This window comes from Oryzias latipes, chromosome 19 (genome assembly GCF_053564925.1).
Source record: "Oryzias latipes strain Hd-rR chromosome 19, Olatipes_Hd-rR_3.1".
Taxonomy (NCBI): Eukaryota; Metazoa; Chordata; class Actinopteri; order Beloniformes; family Adrianichthyidae; genus Oryzias; species Oryzias latipes.
Genome location: NC_136255.1, coordinates 2993025 through 3007540, shown reverse-complemented (window position 1 = coordinate 3007540; position 14516 = coordinate 2993025). Strand labels below are relative to the sequence as shown.

General features: G+C 42.7%; 1 protein-coding gene across 20 annotated transcripts in view; it reads right to left on the bottom strand.

The window, feature by feature from the left end:
* The window catches only part of srcin1b (SRC kinase signaling inhibitor 1b), a 120067-nt gene that overhangs the window by 57246 nt on the left and 48305 nt on the right, over positions 1-14516 (bottom strand). For 16 of the 20 annotated variants that reach the window (XM_078937596.1, XM_078937605.1, XM_078937594.1 and 13 more), the window contains one exon: positions 7654-7680. The exons of 2 other annotated variants lie outside the window; for them this stretch is intronic. In XM_078937596.1, coding sequence (XP_078793722.1) covers positions 7654-7680 — 27 coding nt within the window. Of the gene's footprint in view, positions 1-7367; positions 7519-7653; positions 7681-14516 lie in introns of all 20 variants that reach the window. 2 more of the 20 variants (XM_078937612.1, XM_078937611.1) reach the window with 1 other exon arrangement.

The following is a 14516-nucleotide window of genomic DNA, read 5'->3' as shown; positions in this document are numbered from 1 at the left end:
AAGACTTGCACAGAACAGAAACATGTCGAGCAAATCAGCTGCAAGGCAACACGATGTTCAGTTCATTAGAATGCCAGGAGGCCGAACTGCACACGTTTTAAATCAGAGCAACCCTTTATGCTCTTCATTTCAGCCACAGCAAATGACTCAACCAGCGGAGGCTTTCAAAGCACGAGAGGTTCATAGATGGACTCTGCGTTTGTAGCAGCGTGCATCCTTTGGTTTCATATCAACTCATTCCATCTCAAGTCTTCCACTGAATCTACTGTGGAAATTGCAGTCCAGACCATGTTTAACATAAATTCCCACCGACTCATGGCTTCCATCCCAGTGATGACAGTGACCACACTTGGGACGGGCCAGGTCTGATCTGCCGACAATCACAGCCAAAGTGCAATTGCAGCTGCGATGTAAGGAGTTCGGATTAGCTCAACTTTGTGTGTAACAAGCTCTTAAAAAAAACATTTAAAAATGTGCAAATTAGCAAAGTTCCTGCTAACACAAAGACAGATTTTTGGGCCAAAACTCCACAGAAAGACAATGAAACTGTTGGACTTGAAATATGTGGCAGTGAAAACTAAAAGCTTGAAATCTTTTCCAGCATTCACCTTCCCACACAAGACAAACTGTGATTAATCTCAATTTCTCGAATTAATCCGGCTGCATAAGATCACGCAGAGCTAAATATTTCATTTCATTTGTGCTTTTAGAAAGAAGCGTTAAAGACTGTGCATAGAAAAGCTGACTTCCATTTTAAAATGGGAATTGTCGCATGTAGATAAATTAAACACGATACTCTTATTAACTTTGTCAATTCAACGTCAACACAGAAACTGTTATAAACTTCTGCAACAAATAAGTTGTGTTGGTTTGGGAGAATTCAGGTTCTACAATCAAACAGAAAGTAAGAAGAGAACTGCTTTAGAAATGGAGAATAGGAAGAGCCTTTAACAGAACCAGAGTCAGGAAGGAATCAGGAAGTCCTACTCAACACATCCATGAGGATTTACAGCTGCTGAGCCTTAATCATTTCATTCCAAAGCTATAATTTAACATGTTGTTCAAATCCTTGTGACTTACATCATCAACAATGCATGTGAAGACAATAAACGGTGGAAGCGGTATGTCCAGCGCAGATAGCAGACCGCCACCGCTAGCCCCCGTTTGGATTTCCCCTGAACTATGGCAGCTGTGGATCAAGCAAGTGATGGACAGCATGTCAACAGTGTGAGACAGCTCCATGTTATGTGAGTGTAAACGCGTCGAGGAAGACATCCCCCATATGCCAGCCGCAGAATTTGGAAAAGACTGAGACTGAAAAACAGCTTTTTCCTGCAGTGACCCATGAGCATCGTGAGTGGGAGCTGAGGAACAGGTAACCCTGACCCAGGTCTCCCTCATCCAAAGGGAACAAACGTGATTTTTATACAGACACGTCTGTATCAGCTGTTAACGTTCCCAAAGATGATCAAACTTACCAAAAGTTCATCACGTTTTCTTGCTACAGCAGCAGAGTTCAGGTCAAAAGATCTCATTCACATCCAAATGACAAAGCTAAATATTGTTTTGAATGGATTGCTCACGTTGCTCCTATATTCCACATCCACCTAATCTATTCCCATCACTCATAGTTACAGTTTTCCTGGACCTGAGCACTTTGGCTACGAGGCCGGCTCTGTGATAATCCTCTGAGTCACTGAAGCCAGTCTCTGTCAGGGTAAAGGATCTTATCAGCACTCGACGGTTCAAAATATATCTTTTGAAAAGTAAAAATTCCGTTTTCCAACGAGACAACTGCTCGTCTTACAAAGCCACGGCTGCAGGAAACACAGTTCTGGAGCGGCTGCCTGTATCAACAGAACAAACGGAGTCTGAACTGCAGGACGTAAGAACTCAATCCTGTAACGGATATCCCCAGAGAACAATTGGTGTGTATTTATTTACATCCAGGGGGAATTGGACTTGAAATCTTGGATTGAGCAACTATACATTAGGGCTTAAACACTGTCCACATAACCTAACCTGACGGAATCAAATTTCAAAGCAAACACATGTTTTCTATGCAACTGTAATTGTCGCTTTAAAAAGTTATAGTAAATAAATAATGAGTTGTTTAACCTTAAGGAGTAGTTACATTTATTTTTCATTACATTTAGTTACATGTATAAGTTATATCTGGCCCTTTGAGGACAGACACTGTGATGACGTGGCCCTCTGTAAAAATGAGTTTGACACCCCTGGTCAAAAAGAGAAAATCAAACAAGAAGTTTCTTAAAGTGAGACTGTCAGCAACCATAAGTGTTTTTACAATTTTTTGTTTCTGATCAAAATTTAGAGAGACTTTTGAACAACCAATAGTAAATGTAATTATTTTCCAGCTTAATGCTGCATCGGACGGACGGACGGACGGACGGACGGACGGACGGATGGATGGATGGATCTCTTTTATGAAATGTTATTTAAGAAAAAATGCCTTCCTACTTCATAACATTGACCTCTGACTCTTTGATCTTTTAATTTCTGCTGCATCAAGACATTGTAAACTACTAATACAGTTAGTTTGAATTTATCTGTGTTTAACAAAAAACCCACATCCCCAAAATATATTTTAAATGGTCAAATTGTTGGCTGTAGTTATTGTAACTATGGAAACATGTCAACTTTCTTTTACACCTTTTTCTGTATTCCCTTCTTTTTGTTTTATGTATATAAGAGACCGCTAAACCAGTGAATTTCTCTGTAAGAATAAAGATTTGTTTTATTAAAAAAAAAACCTGACAGGCTTCAGGTTTGACAGAAAACTACAACTTGACTACAAACCCCCACTGATGTTTTTCCCATGGTTATTGAGATGTCAACTTGAATGAAACAAACTCAACTTATTGTTCTGTAAAATTTGTCAAACATAAAGCAATTTGTCTGTGACAGACTGGCGACCTGTCCAGGATGTCCCCGCCCACGAGTGGATAGGCTCCAGCAGCCCCCGTGACCCCGAAATGGAACAAAACAGTATAAAAGATGAATGAATAAATCAATTTGTGAGGTTCTAAATCTTCAAATCAGACAAACATTTTTCAGGCTTTTTGCTGAGCTGAAACATTTTTTCTCAAGAAGAGGAAATAAAATGACCAACAGACAGTTCCCTCCGTTGTTGCCTTTGGATTTATCCTCTTGCCCTTTTCCTTTGACATTTTAATGTAGACTATAGCAAACATTTTACATCCCATTTCATCCTAAAGCAGCAGCTTTTTTATGGCTCTGTTACAGAAAATCCTTCGGTTTAGTTTTATTCGCTGCGTCAGCAGGTGGGCAGGTACCCGATCTGATGGTCGGGATTAAAGACCAGGCTGTTATTTCTGCTGCGTAGACTCTGACAGGTACACAGATGAACAGATCAGGAGAGTTTCATGATAAGGGAAAGCATTTCCGTATCCTCATGCTCCATATCTGAAAGGAAAAGCCTGCTGTGATGATGGCACTATCAGAGATGTCATTTCCACAATGCTGATGGTGTTTTTTATGATAGCAGCTCACAAATGTGTTAAGTTACTCAAGAAAGTTAAAGAAAGAGATTAAAAGCTGTAACCTAAAGGTGTCTGGATCAAAGAGTCCTGGACAGATAATAACGACTCTACGAGAATTAATAAAAAATAAAAAAAAACAAAGAAGCTGTTTGTCTTGTCCTTCGTCCCGCTCCCCCAGCACATAAATGATGAAACCCCATGCCCTCTCCTCCCTAACTGAATCCTTGTAAAATACATGCTGTGTGTCATAAACGAAGTTTTAAACCTCCACAGTGGTGTTTTCTGTGGCGTTAACGTGCATTATCGCGTGAGCGCGTCACCACAAATATAAAATTTAGTCTTCAAAAGTTTTAGTTTGAAAGTACAACATTTTATTTTGAAACCCAGCCCTTTTTCCAGTTCCCTGGCTTTTTGCAGCGTAACAGAGGCGCCAACGGACTGGAAGAAGAACTCCTGGATGAAGCCTCGGTTGCGGAGGGACGGCCGTGGACCACAGACATGACGGATGTGATGTAAACATTCTGATTGATCAATGAACGTTCTGTGTCAATGCAACAGAGACGCACTGCAGACCGACCAGTGGAAGTCAGCCTAAGACTTGCACAGAACAGAAACATGTCGAGCAAATCAGCTGCAAGGCAACACGATGTTCAGTTCATTAGAATGCCAGGAGGCCGAACTGCACACGTTTTAAATCAGAGCAACCCTTTATGCTCTTCATTTCAGCCACAGCAAATGACTCAACCAGCGGAGGCTTTCAAAGCACGAGAGGTTCATAGATGGACTCTGCGTTTGTAGCAGCGTGCATCCTTTGGTTTCATATCAACTCATTCCATCTCAAGTCTTCCACTGAATCTACTGTGGAAATTGCAGTCCAGACCATGTTTAACATAAATTCCCACCGACTCATGGCTTCCATCCCAGTGATGACAGTGACCACACTTGGGACGGGCCAGGTCTGATCTGCCGACAATCACAGCCAAAGTGCAATTGCAGCTGCGATGTAAGGAGTTCGGATTAGCTCAACTTTGTGTGTAACAAGCTCTTAAAAAAAACATTTAAAAATGTGCAAATTAGCAAAGTTCCTGCTAACACAAAGACAGATTTTTGGGCCAAAACTCCACAGAAAGACAATGAAACTGTTGGACTTGAAATATGTGGCAGTGAAAACTAAAAGCTTGAAATCTTTTCCAGCATTCACCTTCCCACACAAGACAAACTGTGATTAATCTCAATTTCTCGAATTAATCCGGCTGCATAAGATCACGCAGAGCTAAATATTTCATTTCATTTGTGCTTTTAGAAAGAAGCGTTAAAGACTGTGCATAGAAAAGCTGACTTCCATTTTAAAATGGGAATTGTCGCATGTAGATAAATTAAACACGATACTCTTATTAACTTTGTCAATTCAACGTCAACACAGAAACTGTTATAAACTTCTGCAACAAATAAGTTGTGTTGGTTTGGGAGAATTCAGGTTCTACAATCAAACAGAAAGTAAGAAGAGAACTGCTTTAGAAATGGAGAATAGGAAGAGCCTTTAACAGAACCAGAGTCAGGAAGGAATCAGGAAGTCCTACTCAACACATCCATGAGGATTTACAGCTGCTGAGCCTTAATCATTTCATTCCAAAGCTATAATTTAACAGGTTGTTCAAATCCTTGTGACTTACATCATCAACAATGCATGTGAAGACAATAAACGGTGGAAGCGGTATGTCCAGCGCAGATAGCAGACCGCCACCGCTAGCCCCCGTTTGGATTTCCCCTGAACTATGGCAGCTGTGGATCAAGCAAGTGATGGACAGCATGTCAACAGTGTGAGACAGCTCCATGTTATGTGAGTGTAAACGCGTCGAGGAAGACATCCCCCATATGCCAGCCGCAGAATTTGGAAAAGACTGAGACTGAAAAACAGCTTTTTCCTGCAGTGACCCATGAGCATCGTGAGTGGGAGCTGAGGAACAGGTAACCCTGACCCAGGTCTCCCTCATCCAAAGGGAACAAACGTGATTTTTATACAGACACGTCTGTATCAGCTGTTAACGTTCCCAAAGATGATCAAACTTACCAAAAGTTCATCACGTTTTCTTGCTACAGCAGCAGAGTTCAGGTCAAAAGATCTCATTCACATCCAAATGACAAAGCTAAATATTGTTTTGAATGGATTGCTCACGTTGCTCCTATATTCCACATCCACCTAATCTATTCCCATCACTCATAGTTACAGTTTTCCTGGACCTGAGCACTTTGGCTACGAGGCCGGCTCTGTGATAATCCTCTGAGTCACTGAAGCCAGTCTCTGTCAGGGTAAAGGATCTTATCAGCACTCGACGGTTCAAAATATATCTTTTGAAAAGTAAAAATTCCGTTTTCCAACGAGACAACTGCTCGTCTTACAAAGCCACGGCTGCAGGAAACACAGTTCTGGAGCGGCTGCCTGTATCAACAGAACAAACGGAGTCTGAACTGCAGGACGTAAGAACTCAATCCTGTAACGGATATCCCCAGAGAACAATTGGTGTGTATTTATTTACATCCAGGGGGAATTGGACTTGAAATCTTGGATTGAGCAACTATACATTAGGGCTTAAACACTGTCCACATAACCTAACCTGACGGAATCAAATTTCAAAGCAAACACATGTTTTCTATGCAACTGTAATTGTCGCTTTAAAAAGTTATAGTAAATAAATAATGAGTTGTTTAACCTTAAGGAGTAGTTACATTTATTTTTCATTACATTTAGTTACATGTATAAGTTATATCTGGCCCTTTGAGGACAGACACTGTGATGACGTGGCCCTCTGTAAAAATGAGTTTGACACCCCTGGTCAAAAAGAGAAATTCAAACAAGAAGTTTCTTAAAGTGAGACTGTCAGCAACCATAAGTGTTTTTACAATTTTTTGTTTCTGATCAAAATTTAGAGAGACTTTTGAACAACCAATAGTAAATGTAATTATCTTCCAGCTTAATGCTGCATCAGCAACAACTTAAGCTACGTTCACATCATCCTCTGCAACGCGGGTTCAAGTGTTCAAGCGACCAGTCTCAATAAAAAGTTTATGTAAATGTGCGTTTCGGGCTTCTGCGTTCAAAACTCGCATTCAAGTACAAAACATTGAAACGTGTGTTGAAAGTGAAGGTTGAGTTTTGACCAATCAGGGACTTTGGCAGTGACGTATGGTTAGCGTCCTTTTTATTTAACGGTGGTACCAACCGTTTGACAATTGAGTATGAGGGAGAGAGGAATGACCAGATTCTGATGACATCATGATCACATGATGGGTGAGGCTTTAATTCAAAGGTGGAGATGTGCAGAACAGCAGGGATTCAACAGTTGCAGACATTTTTCAGAACCTTGAAGTTCAGGTCTTTTCTCTCCAAGATGATTGGAAAACCTTTTTTTGTTTGTTTTTCATTTTGTCTAACATGGTTGAAATTAAGATGTATTGATGATTAAAAATTCACACAGTTCATTCCATGTTAATAGAGCCAAACTCAACAAACTGGCACATGACAAAATGAATTAGCTGCTCTGCTAAACATGCTCCAAAAAGTTCACTCTTTGCATGAAAAAAACATTCTTAGCAGCATTTCCACTGAACTCTCCGATCATTTAAGGGTTTTTCATTAAAGTCTGGCTCTGAAGGTCTAAAGTCACCAGCCCTCTCTACTGTTAAGTCCTTGATATGTTCCAGCCCATGTCGGCCCGATCCACAGCTGCTCTTCTGGAGCTGGACACTCAAAGTACATCACCCTTTTGACTCTAAACCACAAACACCTTAAACATTACAACAGGAACGAGAATCATCTTCCTCTGATCTCCTGCAGTAACTTACCTGGAGCATAAGATGGTCAGAAGCATCTTTATTTAAATGCAAATGTTTCTCTGAAAGTTAAAGAGCAGCCCTGAAAGATTTCCTTCATCCTCGCTCTGATCGCTCTCTGTTTTCTTGACTTTCTGGTGCAGAAAAGTCTCAGCGAGTGGATCTTCCACGTTTTAGCAACATGAAACACAGGAGAGGTAAAAGAGCATGCAAAGTCACAAAGGCTCGATCCTGTTAGAGCCAAATCCATACAGAGGCGGCAATTTATGCTAAACACAAACACAATGCTGGCACTGACCTTGAAGCTCCAGTAGTGTGGCTGTTGCTAAGGGAGGGAAGGAGACGAAAAGAAAGGAGACAGAGAGGAAGGGGGGAGAAGAAAGAGAAACAGCACTGAGTTAGACTTTGTCAGATTACCACAAAACAAAAGAGAGAGCCGAGCGAACGCAGAAAAATGCCTCGTCACTGAGTTCCCAGACATGTAAACATTTCACACTGCAAAAGGTGAGTTTCCATCTCCATCCATCCATTTTCTAGAGCGGCTTTTTCCCGTTCAGAACCACGGGGTGGCTGGAGCCTACCCAGCTACTGTTGGGCAAGGGTTCACCCTGGACGGCTCGCCGGTCCCTCAGAGGGACCCACAACCGCATGAAGGGACTATTTAGAATCATCAGTGAACCTATGCGGCACGGTTTTGGACTGTGGAGTAAACCAAAGTAAGCATACAAACTCCATCAGAAAGGGATTTAAACCGGAGACTACTCATAACCCACTACACCACAGAGCCGTCATTTACCTTTAAATGGAAACTGTATCATGTTGAAGCTTCAAAACAAAAAAATATTTTTCTCTGCCTTAAGGCCGGGGCACAATATGATTTTGAAATGATCCTGAAATCCAGATTCATATTTTCGTCCTTCACTGCCATAGACATGGGCTTTTAATTGATTGTAATAGCTTCACAGGAATGAATCAAATATTTGGTGTGACTAACGACCCGGGGCCGGGCGGCTCCTCAAACCCACCCTTAGGTGTCCTGACACGATGGCTTGATCAGACCCACCAGTGACTTTGAGACAGAAACTGGAGTTTAGACATTGATCAAAACACCTGATTCGGGTTCTGATTAGCTACCTGTGGGTTTATCTACAGCACATGTGTCAAACTGTAGGCCCGCTGTGGCCCGCCATATCATTCTTGGCCAGCGAGAGCATAAAAGTTTTTACTTTCTTAGAATAAAAAAAAAAAATTGGTGTGTATTTATTTACATCCAGGGGGAATTGGACTTGAAATCTTGGTTGAGCAACTATACATTAGGACATAAACACTGTCCATATAACCAAACCTGACAGAATCAAATTTAACAGGATTTTTGCTAAAGTAACAAGCAAACATATGTTTTCTATTCAACTGTAATTGTCACTTTAAAAAGTTATAGTAAATTAATACATGAGTGATTTAACATTAAGGAGTAGTTACATTTATTTTTCATTACATTTAGTTACATGTATAAGTTATATCTGGCCCTTTGAGGACAGCCACGATGCTGATGTGTCCCTCAGGGAAAATTAGTTTGACACCCCTGGTCTACAGAGACGCGTTGTACAGTATAATACAGACGTGGTGCCGGCTCTTTTAGACCCTCCATTATTCTTCAGTGGTATTAAGCACTGCTACATTAAAATATACTGTATATATTATATGATACTGTTACGGCGGGTGGTTGGGGGAGTACCCAGGCGCAGAGAGGATGAAGCATGAGGTCAAAGTGGATAGGGGCTTTAATATTAACAAAAGGCTACAAACCAAAAACCACTGCACAAGCACGCTAGAAAACTCGAAACAGTATAAAACACTCGAAACAGGGGAAGAGCCGAAATATAAACTATTGACCAGCACAGGAGGAAGGGAATGACAAGACTTAAATACATACAGACAAACGAGTCACAGGTGATCACAATCAGGAAGGATGGGGAACCAAAGTAAAACTCAAAACTACAACAAAACAGGAAACCCTACAAAATAAAACAGGAAGTAACACAAAACCAACAAAGAACAAAACACAAAAGGAAAGAAACTGAAACCGTCACAGATACAGTATATTTTTGACCCATCCCCATATCAGTGTCAGAACCAGAATCAGAAGTACTTTATTGATCCCACATGTGGGAAATGTGTGTGTTACCGTGGCAAGTAAACATCAGAGAAAATAGAATAATATAAAAACAATAATACAAAAATGTAGCATAAATGTAAACAAATAATGTGGTATAATTTAAAGACTATTTACAAACAGGTAACAATGTGCAAAAATGTGCAAACGCCATCTATTACACTGTGAATTATTGTACAGTGTTGGGGAAGAACAATCCTGATTCCAGTTTCTTGATTCCTTTGACTATTTTGGAGTTGGGTTTGATTTTTGCTAAAACACTAAATAATCCTCTTTTCTGTAAATTTCTCACATGTCCAGTGATACCTTGTAAATACACTCATCTCATTTGGACCATGCATCATTTCTTTCACAGCAACAACAGCAAATCCTGATTTGATTAGCAGACTGGGCACAGACTGCAGAAACCCAGAACCAAGGGGCTTTGTTTGCTGTAAATGTTGTCAGATGGTCAAAATATGTCGTAAATGTAGACAAACTTCATCAGCAGTGAGCTCAAAGTGATCCATCAGTGATGATCTACGACATATGTACAGCTGTCTTCATCTAAGCAGCCATCAGTCATCAGTGTCTGACAGCCACTCTGCTGACATCGGCGTTTACTGGATGGAGTTCAAACTCAACGCATGTTTCTCACAATTAAAACATCACCTGATCAGCTGAAGATCCATGAATCATCTGGAGGTGCAGGACTGCGTATCACTGCCACACAGATGTACTGATTTTCAATCCCAACTTTGATTTCTACTTTAAAACAATTCAGTATTGATGCATATGTCAAAGCTCCATCCTGCCAACAACTTTGTTTTTACAAAGTTAGAGACTTTAACTCAACAGAGTTGGAACATTTTTATGGAAATAATGAAGTCCTACATAAAAAATACAAAAACATAGTTTCTTTTGCCAGATAAAAACCAGAAATAGTTTTTTTTAAAGCATGGTGGTGCAGTGGTCACCACTTTCGCCCCTGGTTCGAGTCCCAGCTAAGGGACCTCAACCAGAACTCCAACAGGGGACCTCAACCAGAACACCAATGGGGGACCTGAACCAGAACACCGATGGGGGGCCTGAACCAGAACACCAATGGGGGGCCTGAACCAGAACATCAATAGGGAACCTCAACCAGAACTCCAACGGGGGACCTCAACCAGAACTCCAATGGGGGACCTGAACCAGAACACCAATGGGGGGCCTGAACCAGAACACCAATGGGGGGCCTGAACCAGAACTCCAACGGGGGACCTCAACCAGAACAGCAATGGGGGACCTGAAGCAGAACACCAATGGGGGGCCTGAACCAGAACATCAATGGGGAACCTCAACCAGAACTCCAACGGGGGACCTGAACCAGAACACCAATGGGGGACCTGAACCAGAACACCAATGGGGGGCCTGAACCAGAACACCAATGGGGAGCCTGAACCAGAACACCAATGGGGGGCCTGAACCAGAACTCCAACGGGGGACCTCAACCAGAACACCATTGGGGGACCTCAACCAGAACACCAATGGGGTACCTCAACCAGAACTCCAACGGGGGACCTCAACCAGAACACCAATGGGGGACCTGAACCAGAACATCGATGGGGGGCCTGAACCAGAACACCAATGGGGGGCCTGAACCAGAACATCAATGGGGAACCTCAACCAGAACATCAATGGGGAACCTCAACCAGAACTCCAACGGGGGACCTCAACCAGAACACCATTGGGGGACCTGAACCAGAACACCAATGGGAGACCTGAACCAGAACACCAATGGGGGGCCTGAACCAAAACACCAATGGGGGGCCTGAACCAGAACACCAATGGGGGACCTGAACCAGAACACGGATGGGGGACCTCAACCAGAACACCATTGGGGGACCTCAACCAGAACTCCAACGGGGGACCTGAACTAGAACACCAATGGGGTACCTCAACCAGAACTCCAACGGGGGACCTCAACCAGAACACCAATGGGGGACCTGAACCAGAACATCGATGGGGGGCCTGAACCAGAACACCAATGGGGGGCCTGAACCAGAACATCAATGGGGAACCTCAACCAGAACATCAATGGGGAACCTCAACCAGAACTCCAACGGGGGACCTCAACCAGAACACCAATGGGGGACCTGAACCAGAACACCAATGGGGGGCCTGAACCAAAACTCCAACGGGGGACCTCAACCAGAACACCAATGGGGGACCTGAAGCAGAACACCAATGGGGGGCCTGAACCAGAACATCAATGGGGAACCTCAACCAGAACTCCAACGGGGGACCTGAACTAGAACACCAATGGGGTACCTCAACCAGAACTCCAACGGGGGACCTCAACCAGAACACCAATGGGGGACCTTAACCAGAACACCAATGGGGGACCTCAACCAGAACACCAATGGGGGACCTTAACCAGAACACCAATGGGGGACCTTAACCAGAACACCAATGGGGGACCTTAACCAGAACACCAACGGGGGACCTTTCTGTGTGAAGTTTGCATGTCTTCCTCCCACTGTCCGAAAACATGCTTCTTACTCGAAATCAGGGGTTCTCAAAGTGTGGCCAGGGGGCCAATGGCGGCCCGCGGGAATATTTTTTGTGGCCTTCAGTAAAAGAGAGCCATGCAGGTACCTTTGAGGAAAATGTTGTGTTGGCGAGAAGAAAAGGTGCTTAAAAGCTAAGTGGACAAATGCTTCCTTTGTCGAACCTCATGGGCTGGATAAAGTCATGTGCTTTATTTGCAGGCAGGTAAATGCAATGCTCAAAGTATTCAATATAAATCGTCACTGTGTCACAAATCACTTTTAGAAAATGTGATTTTTATCTGACAACACAGACGTCGTCTGTTTTTCTGGATTTAAGTGACAGAATCCTACAGATTTAGAATCCTTTTTTTATTAAATAATGAAATAGATATTAAGATTACAATGCATCTGTGCGAGGAGCAACTCTCTGCACTGGTAATGTATTGAAGTAATAAATTCTTTTTTGCTGTAATGTATAACTGTAGCATTACTCAGAAGGAGACAGCATTGTTTCCAACTCCCCTTTTTTAAGTTTGTCTCTTTTTCAGAAGTTTCCATTTTTATTTTGTTCCCAACAGTTGACAGCAGAAGGTCTCAGGGGGACATTTGTGCTTAAAGTTTCTCTGTTCTCTGCTCAGAAAATAAAAACATGGTTACCGTACTATGAGAGCAGCATTTATAGTAAACCATGTTTAGGGTTTATATGACCACAGTCGGCCAATGTTTGCTACTTTAAAGACTTTTCTTTTTTATATATAATTTATCTGGAAAAGGAACATCTGGGAAATAGGACATTTGATTCCTGATTAAAGTCCAGAGGAGGGGGGAAAAAAGCCTTCAGAGGTTGATGTTGCCATGGAAGTCTGGTGGTTCAGACGCGTGGACAAAAGCAGAAATGGTCACATGACTGCACCCACCTGAGGACCCACTCGAGCTAGGCTGAAACTTCATCATGATCAGTTGATGTCAGTCATTGACCCCATCTTTAAGGAGCTGAAAGTCCTTCCACGGTGGACGGACCTCTGATTTGATGAGTGCCACATTATAGTGTACTGTTAAGGTTGGAACAGCTTCTTCACTTCAGAGCGTCATCTGTGATGACTCAAAGGCTTCATGTCTGTCACTCGTGTGTGCAGCAGATCTCTGAGCGAGGCTGAGCAAACAGCAGCTAATGCACAGACGCTACGGTGAAGCATAGGAGTGAAAATCCCAAGGACAACCTCCACATCCGGGTTTGAGCCATGTTGTAGCAACAGTGCTCATATTTCCTTATGTTGAAGGAGGAGGGGCTGAACTCTTTCTTTTTCTGTTCATTTAGTTGTATAATTTCAGAAGTAAATGTAAAAATGTCTCCTTAAAAAGAAGTCATGACAGCCAGAAAATACTCTAAAAAGTGAGCAACAGGTTACGTTGAAGGGTTTTCGGTGTAATCCCAGCACTGAGGAGGTTAAGCCGTCAAGTCTTTCTGATCAAAATGAACATTGGTGCAATCTTTGCTCTCTTGATTTGCCTTAATAACAGAAAAGAAACACCAACAACTAAAGGTTCCAACAAATATAGACATCCAGAGCAAAGCCAACAAAAGCTGCTGAAAAAGAAAGGTTTGTTGTTTTAACATGATTTGGTGCTTTGGTTATTAGGTACATAGCTTGTTATATTGAATCTAGCCACAGGGGTTGCAAGCCAGTAACTTCTGTGCCGGTCCCAAGCCCGGATAAATAGAGAGGGTTGCGTCAGGAAGGGCATCCGGCGTAAAAAATTGCCAAAATAACCATGCGAATCATCCACAACACTTTAGACATACCGGATCGGTCGAGGCCCGGGTTAACAACGACCGCCACCGATGCTGTTAACCTACAGGGTGTCGGTGGAAATTTGACTACTGTTGGTGGAAGAAAGAGGGGAGGCAGAAGGGTCCGTGGCCAGAGAGAGAAGGGAAAAGGCAGGAACATAGGTTTGAGAATAGGGACTCTTAACGTTGGCACAATGACAGGGAAAGGCAGAGAGCTGGCAGACATGATGGAGAGAAGGAAGGTAGATGTACTGTGTGTGCAGGAGACAAGGTGGAAGGGCAGCAAGGCACGTAGTATTGGAGGAGGATACAAACTGTTCTATCATGGTGTTGATAGGAAGAGAAACGGGGTAGGAGTGATTCTGAAGGGGGAGTTTGTGAACAGTGTTCTAGAGGTGAAAAGAGTCTCAGACAGGATGATGAGCCTAAAGTTAGAAATTGAAGGGGTGATGGTGAATGTAGTCAGTGGGTATGCGCCACAGGTTGGCTGTGAGTTAGAAGTGAAGGAGAGATTCTGGAGTGAGTTGGATGAGGTCATAGAGAGTTTTCCCAGAGGAGAGAGAGTTGTTATTGGAGCAGACTTTAATGGGCATGTTGGTGAGGGCAACAGAGGTGATGAGGAGGTGATGGGCAGGTTTGGTGTGAAGGAAAGGAATCTGGAGGGACAGATGGTGGTGGACTTT